General features: G+C 39.3%; 1 protein-coding gene and 1 long non-coding RNA gene across 3 annotated transcripts in view; one reads left to right on the forward strand and one right to left on the reverse strand.

Moving 5' to 3' along the window:
- Nucleotides 1–4,885, forward strand: part of LOC309501913 (NACHT, LRR and PYD domains-containing protein 3-like) — a 105,753-nt gene extending 100,868 nt beyond the window's left edge. The window contains exons 14-18 of the mRNA XM_082174178.1: nucleotides 39–212; nucleotides 481–654; nucleotides 1,050–1,223; nucleotides 1,387–1,548; nucleotides 2,351–4,885. Coding sequence (XP_082030304.1) covers nucleotides 39–212; nucleotides 481–654; nucleotides 1,050–1,223; nucleotides 1,387–1,548; nucleotides 2,351–2,396 — 730 coding nt within the window. The 3' untranslated portion in view covers nucleotides 2,397–4,885. The remainder of the gene's footprint in view (nucleotides 1–38; nucleotides 213–480; nucleotides 655–1,049; nucleotides 1,224–1,386; nucleotides 1,549–2,350) is intronic.
- Nucleotides 4,886–15,200: 10,315 nt separating this feature from the next.
- On the reverse strand, nucleotides 15,201–18,151 carry LOC309502038. Of its 2 annotated transcripts, XR_014207075.1 has the most exons (8): nucleotides 17,684–18,149; nucleotides 17,534–17,594; nucleotides 16,656–16,774; nucleotides 16,234–16,531; nucleotides 15,996–16,131; nucleotides 15,811–15,904; nucleotides 15,602–15,720; nucleotides 15,202–15,494 (listed from the first exon to the last, which is right to left on the reverse strand). It is a non-coding gene; the product is annotated as an uncharacterized lncRNA (long non-coding RNA). The 2 variants fall into 2 exon arrangements; XR_014207074.1 differs by having other exon boundaries at nucleotides 15,201–15,494; nucleotides 15,811–16,131; nucleotides 17,684–18,151.
- Nucleotides 18,152–20,782: the final 2,631 nt, after the last annotated feature.

Below are 20,782 nucleotides of genomic sequence, written 5' to 3' on the forward strand. Positions count from 1 at the left end.
TAAATCTGATTCATTTTCTTTTATGTCTCTGTCTCCAGTCTGAGTGATTGCAATATTATAGAGAAACAGAGTCTCATCCTGACTTCAGCTCTGAAATCAAACCCGTCACACCTGAGAGAGCTGGACCTGAGCGAGAATAAACTAGGAAACACAGGAGTGAAGCACTTATGTGCCGTACTGAAGGATTCACACTGTAAACTGGAGAGATTGAGGTCAGTCACATTCACATACAAGAATAAAAATGCTTAAAATCACTTCAACAGTTTAAACAAACACATTATGCTCAATATCTCTCAAGTCTCACAAGTCTAAATTCACATTATATTTCTGCAAACATTTTCACCTTAGTATTTTGTGATCTGGGGAAATAAAGATGAAGATCTCTCTTCCTCTGTCTGTTTCATTTGCTGATGTGATTTTACAGAATAAAGAGTTTTCTTTTTTTCTGTCTTATTTTCTTCTCTCTCTCTGCTAATGTAGTTTAAGATGCTGTGATATGACAGATGAAGGTTGTTCTGCTGTGACTTCAGCTCTGAAATCAAACCCGTCACACCTGAGAGAGCTGAACCTGATCGGGAATAAACTAGGAGACTCTGGAGTGGAAAACCTCAGTGATCTACTGATGAACCCACAATTCAAGCTGGAGAAACTAGAGTTAGTATCATTATACTGTACAGCAATTACAGTGTGACTGAAGTTTATTTATTTGAAGACAGCAGGGCTTATGTTTCATTGTTTATAGCAGTGCACTTTCTGGGTTTTCCCTATTGCTCACATTTTTATGTGTTTTTGTCTAGATAGTAAAATTGTTTAATTTCCAGCATTTGATACAATGTACTGATTGTGTACATGCAGAAATCTGCCTTTTCAACAGAGAATAAAGTAGAGAGACGTCAAATAAATATTGTTAAAATGAAAGAGAAGAAACAGTATCTTCCAGCACACAGAACTAGTGTGACTGAACAGACTATTGGAAACGAAATGCTGCTGAAGCTCTTCAATAAGATGATCATCATAGATGTGAACTATTGTTATTTCTCTGTCTTCAGTCTGTATAGATGCAGTATTACAGAGAAACAGAGTCTCATCCTGATTTCAGCTCTGAAATCAAACCCGTCACACCTGAGAGAGCTGGACCTGAGCGAGAATAAACTAGGAAACTCAGGAGTGAAGCACTTATGTGCCGTACTGAAGGATTCACACTGTAAACTGGAGAGATTGAGGTCAGTCACATTCACATACAAGACACTTCAACAGTTTAAACTAAAAGACTTTATACTCAATATCTCACAGTGAGTCTGAGTTCACATTATATTTGTGTAAAATTCTTCACATTCATGATTTGTTTGTTAGATAATCTCTCTTCCTCTGTTTGTGTCTTTCTAGTCTATATGACTGTGGCATTACAGATGTTTCTTCTTTAACTCAGTCTTTGACTAACTCAAAAGCACTGCAGTTTTTAAAAGAGCTTGATCTGAGACTCAATAAGATAGGAGACTCAAAGCAGCGGCTCAGAGACGTGATACGAGACTCAAACTGTGTCCTGAGGTGAGGAAACATCACTGAGATATTAAAGAGATCTTCATTTATCTCTGATATGTGAACAAACCTTTCAAACATTCGTGAAAGGAAATTATCATTAAGCTTTATTGCAACAAAGGGTTTGTGTGAGAACAAAATGTGAAGTTATTGAAATGTTTAACACAAAGGAGGAAAGAGAACAAAAGCTCACTGTCACAGCTTTATACATCAACACCTGCTTTATTAACTGTGTCAGTAGAAGTGAATCATTTCAGTGTGAAAACAGACTTGGTCAGATTGTAGGAAAACGCTGCACTCCTGCTAAAATCAGTGCAGTTCCAGCTTCAGCTCACAGCGTCCAGCTCACATGAGAAATGTCTCTGTCTCTAGTGTGTTTTTACTGTGACAAGCAACACGTCACACTACTTTACACTTAATTTACTCTGAGTTATTTACTAAGAGCCTACAAACATGTTTAAACTAGAGGACAAACGGCTTTAACTAAAGGTTTGTGTTTGAACTCAAAATAACATTTGTATTTGCTCCCTGTGGTTTATTCCATACGCCGTACAGTCATTAGTTTCTCCTTTACAGAGACTCAATAGGAGTCGCACCGACACACACAGACAAACATATGAACATGATTCAGATTTTAAATCTATTATATTTAAAACACAAATATCTATGCAAGATCATGTAAAGTCGGTAATTAATCTGATTACAGAATTCAGTTGAACTTATTTTTACTAAAAAAATAGTAATGAAATATAATAATTTGCACTTTGTTCCACTGAACACTGATTGTTTTCTCTTCTGTTCCACTTTACAGAGATGAAGATCAATCACCAAACTCTGATAGATGCGTTATATCGTAGTGAGAAATGATCATGAGAGGAGCAGAAACCATCAGGTGATCCACAGAAGAGTCTCACTACTGTCTATGAGGAGAAATAAATGTGTAAATGTGTTTCACACAGGTGGAAGAGACTCAGACTTCACAATTAAAGCTGCCGTCGGCAACAATTTTTTTATCACATTCAGTGAAATCGACACTATAATCCGACAGAACAACATAAATAAGATAGTTTTAGAAAAAAACCCAAGCTTCTAACTCCACCTGGAGCGTGTTAATTGTTGTGCAAAAATCCCCCGCTCCCGGATCATCGGGTCCAATCAGCGCAGGGGGGTGTGAGATCTGACTGTCAATCACAGGTCGTGCACACGCCACAGATCCCACTCCCCCCTCGCGCACGTTACAATCACATGCACACGCCTGAAGTTCGCACAGTAATGAAGAGTGATGGCGGAAAAGATTCCAATTCCTCGGTTAACCTCAAGAGCTAGGAGGTCAAAAACAACCCAGTAAAAGAGAACACCTGTTGAAAAGAAAGAAGTAAAGAAAGAAGGCGACCGTGCCCGTAATAAAACCAGGATCAACATCGGATCGGCATTTGAAAGGTGGAGGGATTTACGTGATTTTATTGGGTTCAAGATGGATGCAGAACTTGCAACATTTCTTCTCGACAGGTAATTGTGCTTTATCAACCATTTACTTTATTTCTTAGTGTTATGTTACTAAGATACGAGTACTCCATGGTGTTGATCGATGCTGATGAGACGAGCGCGTTCACAGAAAATCTGGTGCACACGCACTGACGAGCATGAACTCGATGGGAGGGTATTCGTTGATAGTGGGGGAGGGGCATGAGAGTTGTAAACATTCAGAATTTTGGCTAAGTCCACTCAATCTTCCAGGGTTGCCGACTGTAGCTTTAAATATTATAAATTATCATGCGTATTAGAAACATGTGATATTGAATGATTCATGTTGGTTTATTATTCAGCCAAATTATGGTTTAGTTGTAATTAAAGGTGGAACAGAGGAAGAAGCTCAGATGAGTGTCAGCAGAAATCTTCAGTATCAGGCCTGCAAATATAATAATGTTTGGATTGAACTCATCCATAATTATTAAAATATTTCTAATCATGAATGTGATTGTCAAGTATAGCACATGAATGTTTCAAAAGATATAAAGTTAAACATTAAACTTTTAAACATTTACATTAAATATATTCTGTGTATAAAATGTTAGAGAGATAATGTTATTGTTTTATTGTATATGAAGTTAGTTATGTGTGTGTGTGTTGCTGATGCACAGATCTACTGTATATTGTCTTTGTTCTGTGGATGAAGTCTCTTCTCCTCTACAGACCGACTAAACATTTTTACCAGTTAACAGCATTTGTGTGTGTTTCACTCGCTCCTCAGATAGCAGACGGATGTGGGCCACTTCAGGCAATGATGCGGCACTGCAGGCCTTCTTATGGCCCGGACTAAATGTATGTGAGCCTGAAGTGGCCCACATGTAAAATGGCAAATATGGCCCAAATATTTTAAATCACACGTGGGCCTTTTTAGGCAAAGATGCGGCACTCATGGCAATGTGTAATCTGAATATGAGCCTAAAGTGGTCCATATGATAAATAATGAATATGGCCCAAATATCACAAACCAAATGTGGGCCAGCTATGGCAAAAATGTGGCACCATCGTAAACCAAATATGGCCCACATATTTTGCAGCAAATGTGGCCCAGTTATCTTAAAACATATCTGGGCCAGTTTTGGCAAAGATGAGGGACTATAATCACTGTGAATCTGAATGTGAACCTAAAGTGGCCCACACATGACATAGCAAATATGGCCCGATTACATTGCAAAATAATTTGGACAACATTTGGCAAAAGAATGACACAGTCAGCACTTGCTAACCAGGGTGTGAGCCTTATGGCACAGTAAGCAACGTACGTGTGTGTGTGTGTGTGTGTGTGTGTGTGTGTGTGTGTGTGTGTGTGTGTGTGTGTGTGTGTGTGTGTGTGTGTGTGTGTGTGTGTGTGTACTGTGCAGCACAAACACAGATGTGCACTAGCTCTTACAGTCAGTTAACTTATGTTGTACATGTTGGTAGAGTGTCTGATTGAGAATTGTTTTATGGTCTTGGAACGAAACTGAATATTTGGCTGAGATACATTTTGAGTTGCTGTGTGTAAAAATCTTTGCTGTGGTTTCAAGCAGGACATATTCTTGGGTCAAAGTTTTTTTTTTTCATCTTGGAACACAATTCCTGTCCAGAAACCCTAACCCTACACATAACTTATCCTTAAAGAGGGAAATGATGGGTAAATAACCAGCACCAAACCCTGGTTGTAAGCATAAACTCAACATAAACTGTAAACTTGTCACTCAAATATGATTTGTTGATTGGAATGCAGGATTAATAAAGATGTTTATCCAGAAACATATTTGTTGAAATCACATTCACCTGTAAGACAGTGTCATCTTATAAACTGCTTGACCCTGATATTCTATAAAAAACAAACAAATACATATTTAATTTGTCTTACATTATGTCTAAATATTGACATTTATATGACATTTTTTTATAAATAACAATAGCCTATCAGAACCTCTTAAGTGTCACTGGCCCACCGGTGGGCCCAAAGCCATTACATATTTAAAACCGTAATATCCTATTCTAGACCTAAACTAATCTTGACAAACTATATATCATTTGAAAGCTTACAATCTCTAGTTTTCATATTTGGCAACTGATTTTAAAAATAAATTACAGAGGAGCAATAATTTATCAATTTTCAACAAGAATATTTTCATATTCCTAAAGCTGCGTTCACACTACACGCGACAAAGCGACACGATACCATTCATTTCAATGGGGAGCAGGCGACTTCCGGCGACACGCGCGGTCGCGACCGTTGGTGACTGGATGGGGCGTGTCTGGCGACACGACAAAGTTGAGAAATGTTTAACTTTATGCAAATGAAGAGCGACTTTTGTGAGCGACAACCAATAGGAGTGGAGCCTGGAGCGCGCGTCATCATCCTTCTCCGCTCAGCCCCTCGCCCCATCGACAGAAAGATGGAGGAGTATTTTTTAAAATCTAAAATACTACTGTTATTGTGTCATGAAATGTAGTTATATGAGTTTTTCAGTCGAGAATGTAGTTGTTTAAAGCTCAAATATGTGGTTTGTTTATACAGATAGCACCTATTTTCAATTTTGATCTGATATTTTCGGAGTTGTGAGACCCAGGTACTCGTTCATTTAACTTACATGCTTTACGAGTCTAAATATTTAATATTTTCTCTCCAGAATGTTTGTTTTTAGCGGTAAGAAAACTGATTCGCTGTCATTGGATGTTATTCATAAACATTACAAGGCAACCAGTAGTGGGAACGCCCACTAGCGACCTCATCGCCAGCCACCGGTGACATGCAGCGACAAAGTCGCGTGTAGTGTGAACGCAGCTTAAGGCGTGTTCAAACCTTTATTTTGAAATAGCAATGAACATGAAAAATCATGAACGAATGCTAGAAACCTGTTTGTTTTCATGCCAAGAGTTCAAAAGATAGCATCCATTCAATTATTTTAGAAAAAAGGGTCTGAAAATGTTTTAAATATAAAGAAAAAAATAATAGATTCACCATTTGTGATGTGGCAGCGAGCTATAGTGCATATACGTGTTCTTTTTGTGTTTCTTAGAGGTTGAATTCATATCAAAATCTGCCAAACTTCCCATATTACTTCTGAATAGAATGTCTACTTCATAAATTGTATGAAAATTGTGCAAATAATGGTTCAGATCACTCAAACCACATATGGAAATGCAGGCGCCCTTATATGGGCAGTAATGGAGTCTGGTTGTCACCTAGTGAAAAAGTTTGGTACTTCGCCCAAACAAAATCTTACTTGAAAGCTCATTTTTTGAGATATCAACCTAAATTTTGAAACACAACTTGTTCAGATTTTGGCTTTTTTTTTTTTTTTTTTTTAGAGTCGCCCAGGTTTAAAAAAAAATATTTTATATAAAATATGAATCTTTTTTTTTTTTTTTTTTTACATTGTACATTTCCATAAACTCAAACTTCTATAACTTTTTTTTCTGTTTCACTTTCTTAATTTATTTCACTTCTACAAAAATCTGCCAAATGTCTTCTTTAAAACAAGACCAATTGTATGTCTATACTCCAAAGCATTCTTTAATTACAACCATTTAAGTTCGAAATGTGCATTTTCATGTCTACTCAAAAAAAGAGAGGTGACACTTAACAGGTTATTGATAAATTAATTTATGACATGTAAAAATGTTGGCTAGTAGAAGCCGAATTTGCCGGTTGATAACAGACCAGCTACAGAGAGTCCGGTTAGAGACTTTTACCAGATGTGATCAGGTATTCGGGAATAACCCATTTATTGTCACCACAACTCAGTACACTGGATAATTCTGATTTGCATGAGTGTGTGGTTTTCTATAAATAAAGATATAAGAAAAATAGATAAGTACAAATAACAATAACAATAACAAAGAATAGTAGTCACAATAAACATAGTAACAGTAATCTCCACAATGAATATTAAGTTACAGTTATTAATAAAGTACAATAAGAAAAACTGAAAAGAAAAGAAATGCACTGCTAGAAATGATTAATTCTGAGCGGTTGGAATTCGACACCTTTGCGCGCTGAGGACAGAACTGAGGACAGAAATGAAGCCGCTCTGTCTAGCACATTAGTGCGCATGCGCTCAAAGAGTGCTTTAACTCTAGAAGTGAGCGATATATATATTAAATAGACCATATAATGAATAAAAGGCACGTAGATTATGTCTTATAAATATATAACAATGTAATACGTGAGGAGACTAGTATGTAAGTATACACACAAACATCTTTACGAGCTAGTTCGTATTGTCACTCGCATACATTAAAGGTGCTCTAAGCGATGGCACGCGTTTTTTAGACCAAAACATTTTTTTGTCACATACAGCAAACATATCCTCACCATCCGCTAGCTGCCTGTCCCCAGAACACACTGTAAAAAAATGCGGTCTCTGTAGACAGCCCAGACTCCACAAACAGCAAGAAAAACAAACTGGGCTAACCCGCACCACGAAACATAACAAACTGTTCCAGCCAATAACCGACAAGAAGGATTTGGGGTGGGGTTTGGGGGGTTAGTGCGCGGATGAGGAGGAGGGAGGGTCTAGCTAGCCTCCGTTTTGTTTGACAATACTTCGAACGTCAACAAGAAGTGACGTCACCCAACATCACTTAGAGCACCTTTAACTTTTACACATGCGGGCTATTCAAACGTTCATAAAAAGAGTAAAGAACAATGTATAAACAGACTGCAACTTACTTTAGAGGCACGCACACAACTTTAGCAAGGATTAATTGTTACAGTATAGCTTGCATCCGTCCACTTTCCCGATCGGTCAGACTCCGTTCAGTGGGCGGGACCTGCACGTCTTTTCCGCGGCGCTGATTGGCCCGCTGGACGGATGCTGTGACGAATGCGTCATTTTGGCATATAGCAAAGGAAACTAAGACACTTAAATATAAGCCAAATGACAAATCAGCACAAACTGCTATGAGAACATTTTACTGTTATTTTAAAGGGCACCTATTATGCAAAATTCACTTTTACACGGTGTTTGAACATAAATGTGTGTTGGCAGTGTGTGTACACAACCACCCTACAATGATAAAAATCCACCCAGTGCTTTTTTTATAATCCCCAAAAATCCTAAGCACTGTCTCAGAACGAGCTGTTCTCAGATTCGGGGCAATGTGACGTCATCACTTTGCACAGGCCCCTCCCACAACTGTTGATTGACACTGCAGTTTGAGCATAGACCCGTCCTGAGTGAGCTGGACACAGTCTGCCATTGTTTCGACGCATGAGCAGCTGTAGACAAGAATGTCTAATAAGCGATTGAGGTGTGTTGTTGTTGGATGTATGAATGAACATAGCAGTCTTCATTTATTCCCGTTGTTACTCGAGGATGGATCTGTACTGTTCGTGATCCAGCTTACAGTCTCCGGAGCGACAGGCCTAACGTTACTGATCACGGCAGAAATGAAAGTGAGAGCGCGTACTTTATGACAGCTCATCGAGTCAGCACCCACTGAAAAGGTGTGTATATATTTGTTTACTGTTAGTTGTAATGAGTGTTTTGTGTACTTCGCTGTGTATGTTGTTGATAATGAAAGGGAGAGAGAGAGAGTTTATGGATAAGACTTTAATGCTTACTTCTTATACTGTGTTTATTCAGCTCTTACTGTGATTCTCTGGAGTAAAACGCTCTCGGTTACTAACGTAACCTCGGTTCTCTCTAGATGAGGGAACGAGTGTTGCGTAAGGTATCTTACGCTACGGGAAAAACCCTTTTCTCGAGAATACTGAAGCCAAAAATTATCCTTAATTTTGCATTAGTTTAAAACGCATTGCTGCATAAGCAGACCTAGGCAGAGCGACTCGCGCGCCTATTGGTTGCTCAGCAGCAACTGCTGCAACCTATCCAGGGCCTGCTCGTGACGAAGCACCAATGAGGGCGCGGGCGCCCGTGCGCGTCACGTTCCGCCAGAATGGGCGTGGCTACAGGCTATAAAAGCAGGCCCGTGAGGTTGTTCTCTGGTTTTTCAATCTGAAGCGAACCAGAAGTAGCACAAGCACGGCAGGGTTACGCAACACTCGTTCCCTCATCTAGAGAGAACCGAGGTTACGTTAGTAACCGAGAGTGTTCTCTTACGAGAGTACTCTCGTGTTGCGTAAGCTAGCTTACGCTACGGGAACCCAATGTAAAACGCCGTGCGTGCTAGAGAAGGTCCACATGCACGTTCCCAAGGGCATGTGCCCGGGGACAAACGTAAGTGGTAATATCTGGGCCGACGAGGGGTGGGCCCAGGGAGTGATAACCATTCCAGAGTGTGGGAATGGGTGCTTAATACAGTAGAACAGCCAGGTACATCCGTGGGCTGAACTAAGAATGATAACACTGCCTGTCAGCCACCAAGGATAGGTGAAAACCGATCACAGACAGGAAGACCTGGTCTGTCGATCTGGAGCCTGTGTATAACGCAAACCACACACAGTCTGTGTCGATCTGCAGCGAGAGCGAACAGAGCTAGTATGTTAGACTGACAACAGTTTAGCCTGTAGGGCAGGCACCTCCAGGTTATAAAACCTGATAAATGTAGACGGAGAGGCCCAGCCCGCCGACATACAAATATCAAGGAGTGAAACTCCGCGAGACCACGCCCACGACGAGGCCATGCCTCTGGTGGAGTGCGCTCTGACGCCCAGAGGGCAATGAAGGTTCTTAGACCTATAAGCCATAGCGATAGCGTCGACTATCCATCTGGACAGGCTCTGTTTCGATGTGGCTAAGCCCTTAGTGCGGCCACCAAACGAAACGAAGAGCTGCTCTGACTGCCTGAAAGCATCAGAACGTTCGACATATATTCTCAGCGCCCGGACAGGGCAGAGAAAATTCACATCGTCCTCACCCTCAGATCTCGGAAGAGCTGACAGTGAAATGATCTGTGATCTGAACGGAGTGGAAAGCACTTTGGGGACATAACCGTGCCTCGGTTTAACCCTCTGAGGTCTGAGCTGTTTTCTGGCCCTGGAGGTGTTCTGACATGCTCTGACATTTGTGTTTTTTTCTGTTACTTGTGACATTTTTTTATTTTTATTTTTTTTATATATTTTTTTTATTAGGTTCATCTTGGGTCTGACAGAGAGTAACAATAACATGTTATATAGTATAAATAACAGATACATGTACACTCGTAATGTAACATACATTAATTCAGATTATGAAACTAAAAAGATAAATATAATTGTATGCATACAAATACACACACACACACAAAAAAAAAAATATATATATATATATATATATATATATATATATAAAAAAAGAAAAAAATTAAGTCGTTGTTGACTCCTTAAAGTACTCTAGGAAAGGGCTCCAGACTTTCAGAAAGAGTTTTGGCTTTTGTTTCATTGTGAACCGAATCTTTTCCATCCTGAGAGCATACAAAAGGTCAAAAACCCATTGGCGGTAAGAAGGGGGAGCTGCTGCCTTCCAATTCAAAAGAATAAGTCGCCTAGCCAGTAAGGTTCCAAAGGCTACACTATCAGCTTGCAATGCGTTTAGACTAACAGATTCTGGCAAAATACCAAACAGTACTGCTAATGGGTTAGGGTCTATTGTTAAAGAAAAAATAACAGAGAAGCACCCAAAGATTTTCCCCCAAAAATCAGACAATTTCGGACAGGACCAAAAAGAATGTGATAAGGTAGCTGGTTCAGTTAAGCAGCGAAGGCAGGTTGGGTCGAGATCAGGGAATATTCTGCTTAGTTTAGCTCTAGACCAATGAACTCTGTGCACTACCTTGAATTGGATGAGGGTATGCCTAGCATTTATAGAAGATGAATGTACACGGGCAAGAATTAGATCCCAAATATTTTCCTCCAGCGTCAAATTCAGTTCCTCCTCCCAGAGCGCCTTCAGTGGACGCACTGAGGGGGACTGTTTTGCATTGATTATGGTAAATATTTAAGAAATAACCCCTTTCAAAGATGTATGAAGGTCTAATATGTTATCAAGTATATTTTTAGTTGGCAGCGAGGGAAAGTTTGAAAACTGCTTTCGAATAAAGTTCCGTATCTGAAAGTATCTAAATAGATGTGAATTGGGTAGGTCGAATCTTTCTTGGAGTTGTGTAAAGGATGCAAAATTGTTATCTATGTATAGTTGATCAATTGTAGATAGGCCTTTTTCCCTCCAGATATTAAAAGCCCCATCCATCAGGGAGGGTGGAAATAATATATTGCAAAAAACAGGCGCTGTAATACAAGGGTCCTTAAGGTCTAACGCCAAACGTAATTGAGACCAAATCCTTAATGAATGTTTGACAACAGGGTTCTTTTTTACTAAAGTAGTATGCTTATAGGGAATTGGTACACATAATAAGGATGTCAAAGTTGCTGGAGTACAAGAGGCAGATTCCAATAGTACCCACTGAGACTTCTTTAATTGCAAATCCTGCTGCACCCAATATAACAGGTTCCTAATGTTTGCTGCCCAATAATAGGTTTGAAAATTTGGCAAAGCCAGGCCGCCCAAACACTTTGGTTTCATAAGATGACTTTGATTAATTCTTTTTGACTTATCCCATATGAAAGAAGAGATATTCCGTTGCAAAACTGTGAAAAAGGATTTTGGAATAAATATAGGAAGGCATTGAAAAAGATATAAAAATTTAGGAAGTATATTCATTTTGATAATATTCACCCTTCCTATCAAAGAAAGAGGGAGACATTTCCAGGACATGAAGAGAGACTTGACATGATTATAAAGAGGACTAATGTTGGCTTTGAACAGGTCAGAGTATTTACGAGTCACCTGAATCCCCAGGTATTTGAAACGATTTCTGACAACCTTAAATTGAAAATCTGAGTATGAAACCTGAAGGGAAGATAAATTCAGTGGGAACAATTCACTTTTAGAGAAATTTAGTTTGTATCCAGAGAAACTACTAAAGACATTCAGAATGGAAAAAACTTGAGGAATTGAAATAAGAGGGTTAGACAGAAAAAGAAGAAGGTCATCTGCATATAAAGAAACCTTGTGTACCATACCTGCACGGGTGATACCACAGACCTGTGCACTGGACCGCAGGGCAATTGCAAGGGGTTCAATGGCTATGGCAAATAACAATGGGGAAAGTGGACACCCCTGTCTTGTGCCCCGTTGTAGTTCGAAATACTCTGAACAAATATTATTAGTACGTACAGAAGCTTTAGGGGCCGCATATAAAATTTTAATCCAGGAGACAAAAGTAGGGCCAAATCCGAATTTTCCTAAAACCTGAAAAAGGTAATTCCATTCAACACGATCAAACGCCTTTTCAGCGTCGAGTGACAGAACCACCTCTGGATTATTTGAATGGGAAGAATACAATATATTAAAAAGGCGTCTAATATTAGAAAAAGAATGTCTATCCCGAATAAATCCAGTTTGATCATGCGAAATAATTTGACCCATAGAGCTTTCCATACGGATAGATAAGAGTTTTGCTAAAATCTTATAGTCGCAATTTAACAAAGAAATGGGACGATACGAACCACATTCAAGTGGATTCTTGTCTTTCTTTAGAAGCAGAGAAATAGTCGCTTGGTAGAGACCCGCAGGCAAATAACCATTCTGAAGGCTTTCTAAAAAAACTGAAAGTAAAATAGGGCTTAACAATTTAGAATTTTTTTTATAAAATTCGGACGGAAATCCGTCAGGGGGGGCCTTACCAGATTTCATGGACGCTATAGATTCCTCAATTTCTTCCACTTGAATGTCCTTCTCTAAAGAGTCATGGGACACTTTGTTGATAGTAGAGAATTCAATTCCATTAAGGAAAGTGTTCATTGTGAAAGCATCTGGTGGGGATTCTGAGGAGTATAGGTCAACATAAACCTGTTTGAATTCAGAATTTATTTCTTTATAATTTGCTGTGATGGTTCCTGATTGTAATTTAAGTTGGGGAATCATACGAGATGCTTCAGCCTCACGAATCTGCCGAGCAAGCAACTTCCCTGTTCTATCACTTTGCTCATAAATCCTATGTTGAGCACGCAGAATCAATTTTTCAGCCTTGTCAGTTGATAAAATATCATATTCTGCCTGTAATAACTGACGCTCTTCAAAAAGCTCAGGGGAGGGATCCGAAGAATACTGGCTATCAATATGCGCTATGGAGTTGGATATTTCTATTAGTTTTTTTTCCCTTTCTTGATTTTTATGGGATGAATAAGAAATTATTAAACCACGTAAATAACATTTCAGGCTTTTCCAAATGGTCGAGTATGGCATGCCTGGTGTGGTATTGACTTCCATAAAACTCGATATATTAGAAGAAACAAATTCAATAAAATCCTTATCAGATAGGAGACCTGGATTAAGACGCCACTGACAATATTTAGGTGGCTGGTGTGGAATCTTAAGCTCTAATATAATTGGTGCATGATCAGAAATTACTATACTTTGGTAAGAACAGTCCTGTAAGTATGGAAGAAATTTATGGTCCAGAAAGAAATAATCAATACGAGAATACGTCTGGTGAACATGAGAAAAAAAGGAATACTTCCTATCAGAGGGATGCAAGTGACGGAATGCATCACATATACCGTACCTTTGCATAAAAGTGAGGATAACTGATGCACATTTTGATAGAGCTATGATTTTTTTGGAAGATCTGTCAAGAGCGGGAGACATAACGCAATTAAAGTCCCCAGCCAAAATAAGTGGGTGTGAGTGAATATTAGGAATGCAAGACAGAAAAGAAGAAATAAAAGTAGGATCATCGTAATTGGGTGCATAAACATTTGCAAGAGTCATGGGGGTTGAGAAAAGTGTTCCTGATACAATAATATATCTTCCTTTCTGATCTACAATAGTATCAGAGACTACAAATGGGACAAATTTATGCACTAAAATTGCACAGCCTCTAGATTTGGAATGAAATATTGAATGGAAAACCTGACCTACCCAATCCCTTTTTAACCTAAAGTGGTCAGCAGGACGGAGGTGCGTTTCTTGCAAAGTCTGCCTTTAAGCTCTTCAGATGGTTCAAGACCCGGTTACGTTTAACAGGATTATTGACAGCCTTACAATTCCAGCTAACATATCTCAAAGAGTTTGCCATGTGAACGTGTTTAATAAAAGAGGCATCCTATTCAGGAAGAGAATGAAAACAAAAGAAAACCAACTAACAAAATACATAAAAACAATAACAACAAAAACAAAAAAAACAAACAGAGACCTAAAATAAACAGAAACACATCCATGTGTAAAAGACACCCAATGATGAACACCACGAAGAGTAAATGAACTTGGAGATGAACTCAGCTTTGAAACTACAACACCACCCAACCCTCCCTCCCCGCCCCTACACCCCTTCCCCGCCCCTACACCCCTTCCCCACTCCCACCACTGCATGAAAATTGGGATTTCCGACCCCGTAAACGGCCGTAAATCTCCCTAATTTTCGGCAGTTAACGACAATTTACAGCCTGTGAACGTCGCGTTCGTCTGTGCCGAATATTGTCGGAAACGAACCATGACGTATGCAGAGCGCTCGCGCCAGAGGTGTGAATGGCTCTAATTACCATATGAATAGCCAACGCATTCTCATCCTTGGGCGTCATAATACTGACGCTTTTGACATTTCGTCTACATCGAACGCACATGGCACCCTTTAGCGTCAATATGAGACGCACAGAGCTTTGTTCGGTTATGGGTAGGTTTAGGTGTAGTGTAGGGATAGGGTTAGACCGCTAGGAGGCGCCTTCTGGCCCATTTCTATCTGCGTCTCATATTGATGCTAAAGGGTGCCATGTGCGTTCGATGTAGACGAAATGTCAAAAGCGTCAATATATGACGCCTTGGGATGAGAACGGGCTGGAATAGCAGCTCCCGCCAGAGAAAGGCTTGAATTTCCTCACTCACTATTGGTTGAACCCACGTGGTTTAAACAAGAAAAATCACTCGTGATTGGTTGGCAGATCTGTTACTATTGGTCACCCTCGCTCATTAAAAATTCAAAAAATTATAATATTCATATAAATAATAATATATAAATTATTTTTTTATATTCATAATATGCTATTCTGTGGTATATTCATGTCATTGTTAACCTATGGACTACACTATTATTACCATCAAGGACATGAATTTATAAAGGAATGGAAAATTTGCCAGGGACATGCTGTTTATTCAAAGAAAGAGCTTTATTAGCACAGACACAAAACAATATACACCTATGTACAAAGCATAGATCCTCTGCACACACAACAAATTGGAAGCTCAGTGTCTGTTTTCATCTTCGGAGCTGTAGGTGACTAGCGGCGTTCTCTCTGAATTCGATCCACTTTGAAAACGTCTGTGGTGCGTCGCCCTGTATTTAGGAGTCGCCTCTAATCTCGACTGCAGCGTAGCACAGAGCTCTGTGAGCTCCTGGCTGGTGGTTGAACTTCATCAGACATCAGATCTATGGTGGCGCACTTCCAAATGCCCACGTCATCCTCACCTAGCACACCGTCTCGCTTCTAGCAGCTGTAAAAACAACCAATACAGACAATCAGTACTGTGATGCACTGTGAATGGACACAAAACATCTATTAATGCACGTGAAAAATATTCACATTGACTAAAAATCTTACCCTCTTTCTTCTCGCTCGACTCCGAGCTGAACTCTTCACAGCTTCGGCCTGCAATGCCAGATCTGGTTGTTTGTACCTGAAGCTCCTGCGTACTGTCTCGTAGTACGTCTTACAGGCAGCTGGAAAACAATTAAATGAGAGTGATATGAATAAAAACAACTCAAGTCACAGTAAAATGAAACAAGGAGAAAATAGTAAAAGTTACTTACAATGTCGTCATGATCAGCGTCATGAAAATCTGGACTTGCAGACATAGCTCTGAGTAAATGTGAGGTTACGCCCTCGTTATGAGGCGAGGTTACTCTATGGAAACAAAATGTATGATTAAGATCGTAAACTATAACGGATCTATTTTCTTATACAAGAGAATGAAAGCATATTCTTTGAATCTTACCTTTAAAATGTTTGTAAGTTTTTATGAAAGTAAAAAAATAAAAGAATGTAAGATTCTTTTTTTTCCCTTTTTTTTCTTGATCCAGTTCGTAGCGCCCACAATTTGTCTCAGAGTTGTGAAGATGGCATACGGCTTCCTGTAAATTACAGGATTATTTACAATTATTAAACAAATAATAGCCATCAATCCCATGACCTCTTGCTTTATGATGAAATCATGAAAAACAGAATATTCTTACATTTCACAAGGCCTGACAAAATACAGCTGCAGGTAACTAGCGGCATTCTGTCTGAATTCGGTCCATTTTGCAGACGTCTGTGGTGCGTTGCCCTGTACTTTGGAGTCGCCTCTAATCTCGACTGCAGCGTGGTACAGAGCTTGGTGAGCTCCTGGCTGCGACAGGACGGAGGTCGCACAATCCATCCAGACACCCCGTGAACAATGCCGTCTTCCTCATCAGACATCAGGTCTATGGTAGCACACTTCCGAAGGCCCACCTCATCCTCAGCTAGCACACTCTGTCTCGCTTTTAGCAGCTGTTAAAACCAATAAAGACAATCAATACTGCGCAATGCACTGCGTATGGACAACACACATCTATTAATGCACCTGAAAAATAGTCACATTGACCAAAAACGAATCTAATCTAATAAATCTTACCGTCTTTCTTCTCGCTCGACTCCGAGCTGAATTCACCTCAGCTTCCGCCTGCAATGCAAGATCTGGTTGTTTGTACCTGAAGCTCCTGCGCACTGTCGTGTAATATGTCTTTAAGGCAGCTGGAAAACAATTAATTGAGAGTGATATTAATAAGTACAACATAAGTCACAGTAAAATTAATAAGAACAACATAAGTCACAGTAAAATTAAACAAAGGAGAAAAAATGCAACCGGGTGAAATTGCAGAAATACACACCGGAAGCAAACTATGCTTTTTGAAATTGGGGTTTTATTCTGACTGCTGTTTAAAATAAGTGACAGCGGTCAATGGAAGCACAATTAAACAGATAAAAGTCTGATTAAGAAAAAGTTTGCCTTGTTCGAAGAGATTTCACATGAAAAAAAATAGATTTCACTAGTTAAAAAAAAAAAAAAAAGAAAAAAAGAAATTGTAGAAACAGTTTACAGTAAATTTGAAGATGACAATCAAATGTCACAAAAAGCTTAACCAGTGGATCAATGCCCAAATCCACAGAATACTTAACTCAATTCAAACTGAAATGCAGTGTAATACACTGCAACTGGTCAGATTTAAATTGATTTTTCCAAACCAAAATATGTTAGGCTACAATTAAATACGATAACACAAACTGGAATACTGCAGTGGCTGAGGTAACTTAGGCCTAAGTTACAAGAGAAATAAAAGCACTTTAACAAAGCCACAACCCACGTTTAATCATGCCATGCGGAACCAGAAATATGCATTTAACCATAAAGTTATACTGTATAATCACAGAATATAGATTCAACTCATTAACAGATTTATCAAATAAACATGCCATCAGTAATTTCCCCCATAAACCATAAAACGTACATACCCAATCCTTTACCGTCCGATCACCACGAGGTTCCCTCGTCACACATGCGCTCCAAATGAATCTATAAACAAAAATGTACACATCAAATGTTCTTTTAACTTCGCTTCACAACTTATTTGTGCATATTAAAGATATTGGAGTAATATTTACCAAGAAAGAAGAACGTATAACACAGAATCCGATCGATGCACGCACCGTCATGGAGCTCTCCTGAACAATGAAAAATGGCTGCCGTTCTCTGGTCGCGCGCACGCGTCCAGCACAAGTGAATAGTATCGCGAGAAGAGAGGGATTTCTTAAAGGGGCCACAAACATTTTTAATGCAAAATAGAAACGAGGTACATTTTATGTAAACAACTCTAATCGTAGTTGTAACTCTATATGTACAGTAGGCATAATTCTTGTCATTGCGTATGTGTATGCAGCATGAGTCAAATACAATCTTCTGTTCGTGTTGTATTATGCACAGTGGTTGGGCTCTAAGAGATTGTGATGCTGTTTGCATGGAATGCACATTTTACCTTTGTGGCAAAGCCTGATTGAAATTAATTGTTGAAATAAATGGTTTTGTGTCTTTTTTACATAACATTGGCTATTGCTAATGACACATAGTAACTAATCTAGCTACTTTCATTAAATATATCAATTTAAACTAAAATGTAAGAGGGTCATTCTATGAAAATGTCCATTTTTCTCTCCCTAGCCTTTACAGAAATATTACACTTAAAAAACACTTTAGGGTTACAATTTCTTTACATTTTAAAATAAAACAATATGTTATTTGAACAATTACACCCTCTTGAGCCATCAATGTGGCAATATTTGATTTTTATGAATTATATAGAATTTCAAGCACCACAGAAGTGCTCGTCCCCACAGTCATGTACAGAGGGAAAATGCTTTATTTTGAGGTCAATAACAGATTTTTACACCATTTAAAATACAATAATGTATACATAACTATCAAATATATTATGTAAATGATATATGTAAAAAAAAATGCAGAATACATATTATAAAATTTATAATGAAAGTAGTGGTCCCCTGGAGTTGTGTCACTGGTGTTCCCGTTAAACAAAAATCTCTTATTTTGAAATAAAAATCACACTGCTATAGCTTATGTTTGTATGCAGGCCTACGGAATTTATATTCACAATACTTAATAACTAATATTATTTTATTGCATTTATATTAGTTGTTTGAAGAGTTACAAAAAAGCGGTCGGTCTTAACACAAGTTTCAGCCGGCAAGTCGGTCGGACTAAAAGGGGGAAAAAATAAATAATTGGGTCGGTAGGCTACTAAATTGACAGGGTCGGCCGGGTTACGGCAAACAAGAATATTTTTAAGGATGGCCTTAGACTATTGTAACTCACTTTATTTTGGGCTATCTCAGGCCTCTCTCTCTCGTCTACAGCTAGTTCAAAACGCAGCGGCTAGACTTCTCACCGGGACACGCAAATATGAGTCGATCACCCCTATTTTATTCAAACTCCACTGGCTACCTGTCACATTCAGGATTGATTTTAAAATTTTACTATTTGTGTATAAAGCTCTTAACAAACCGGCCCCCCAATATCTGACCAAACTCCTCTGCCCGTACACTCCATCTCGTACTTTGAGATCCAGTGATCACTGTCTTCTCATCGTGCCCAGATCCAGACTTAAAAAACGAGGCGACTGCACTTTTGCGACTGCAGGCCCAAAACTTTGGAACAGTCTACCCCTCTATATCAGACTAGCTCCCTCAATTTCCATCTTCAAAACATCCTTGAAAACTTTTAATACCCCTTGACACAACTATTTTTTTTTTTTTTTAATTGTCCTGTTTCTGCCCTGCATTTTATCTATTGCCCTGTACAGCACTTTGGTCAGCCTTGGCTGTTTTTAATTTTGCGTTATAAATAAATATTGTATTTTTTTTAGAATTAAGTTAATACCTTTGAGTCACCTGGGATAAAACTCCCCCTGCTACCCTCATTTGCATTTGTAAAGCTCACAGCAGTCTCATTTACATGTTAAAGCATTAGAGGGAGGGGGGTCACGGGGCAAGCAAGTCCCACGTCAATTTCCGACAATTTCTGACAGTTTGCAGTGTTGCCTGTAAATTGCCGTTTGCAGTCGTAAACCTGAACTTCCACGACAATCTACAGCGCCGGTAACTGTCGAAAATCCCACTTTTCATGCAGTGCACCCTATGAACAAAGCTAACACTACCCTTGACGGAGTGTACGCCTCCCTGGGTTAACACCCAACAATACGCCCGAGTCACCTTAAAACGAAACTCGAACGTGACTCTGCAAACCACTAAATCATGTTATAACCACATTTATGATTATGATCAGAACAAGAAAATTAAATTTTGAATATTGTTATAATAGGCTAACAGGCGAAAAATAGCCTCATCACCTATTTTATTTTAACTATTGCACCGCAGCGAGGAATCCCAAGAGAAGGATAATTAACTTTAACACAAAATGACGAATCTGGTAATATATAACATATAAAGCAGGTAGAAAGAATAACATGGTATTCTTTCAGCTAACTTAGTCCATAACAGCTTTGAAAGTCAGGCAGCCATTTCAACCAGCTGACCTTTCTATTACCTCAGCCGCTCAGATAGCTTGTGTCCTCTTGTCTTAAGGGGTCATTATGTGCCTTTTCACATAGTCCATCGCTTCAGCTGGTGTATCAAACTTGTGCTCAGTTCCATCATATGTGATCCGAAAGCCGGTTAGACCTCTCAGCCCATATTTCACATTGGATCGGGACTTCAGCACTCGTTTCACGTCGTAATACGCTGCCCTCTTTTTTGCGATCTCAGGGGGGAAATCAGGGAAAATGTGGATGAATCTGTCTTTGAATTTGAGCTGTTTGGATTGAATAGCCATCCGCAGAATGTGTTCCTTGACGTCAAATCGGTGAAAGCATATGACAAACGCCCGCGGTCTTTGACCCTCCGCGGGTCGCGCTGCCAGCGTACGGTGGGCTCGGGCAAGAAGCGGGGGTTCACGGAGGTTGAATATTTCTTGCAGTGCTTCTGAGATAAATTTTGTCGGATGTGTGCCTTCCATACCCTCGGGAATACCCACAAGACGCAAATTGCTTCGACGTGAGCGGCATTCCAAATCTGTGCACTTAGCCTGAAGAGCGGTAATCTCGTTCCGTAAGGAAGTCACGGTGGGCTCAAGTGCCTGCAAACTAGTTGTCCACTCAGATGTAGCATTTTCCAGACTAGTTAGTCTATCCT

This window comes from Leuciscus leuciscus (genome assembly GCF_965113295.1).
Source record: "Leuciscus leuciscus genome assembly, chromosome: 6".
NCBI lineage: Eukaryota > Metazoa > Chordata > Actinopteri > Cypriniformes > Leuciscidae > Leuciscus > Leuciscus leuciscus.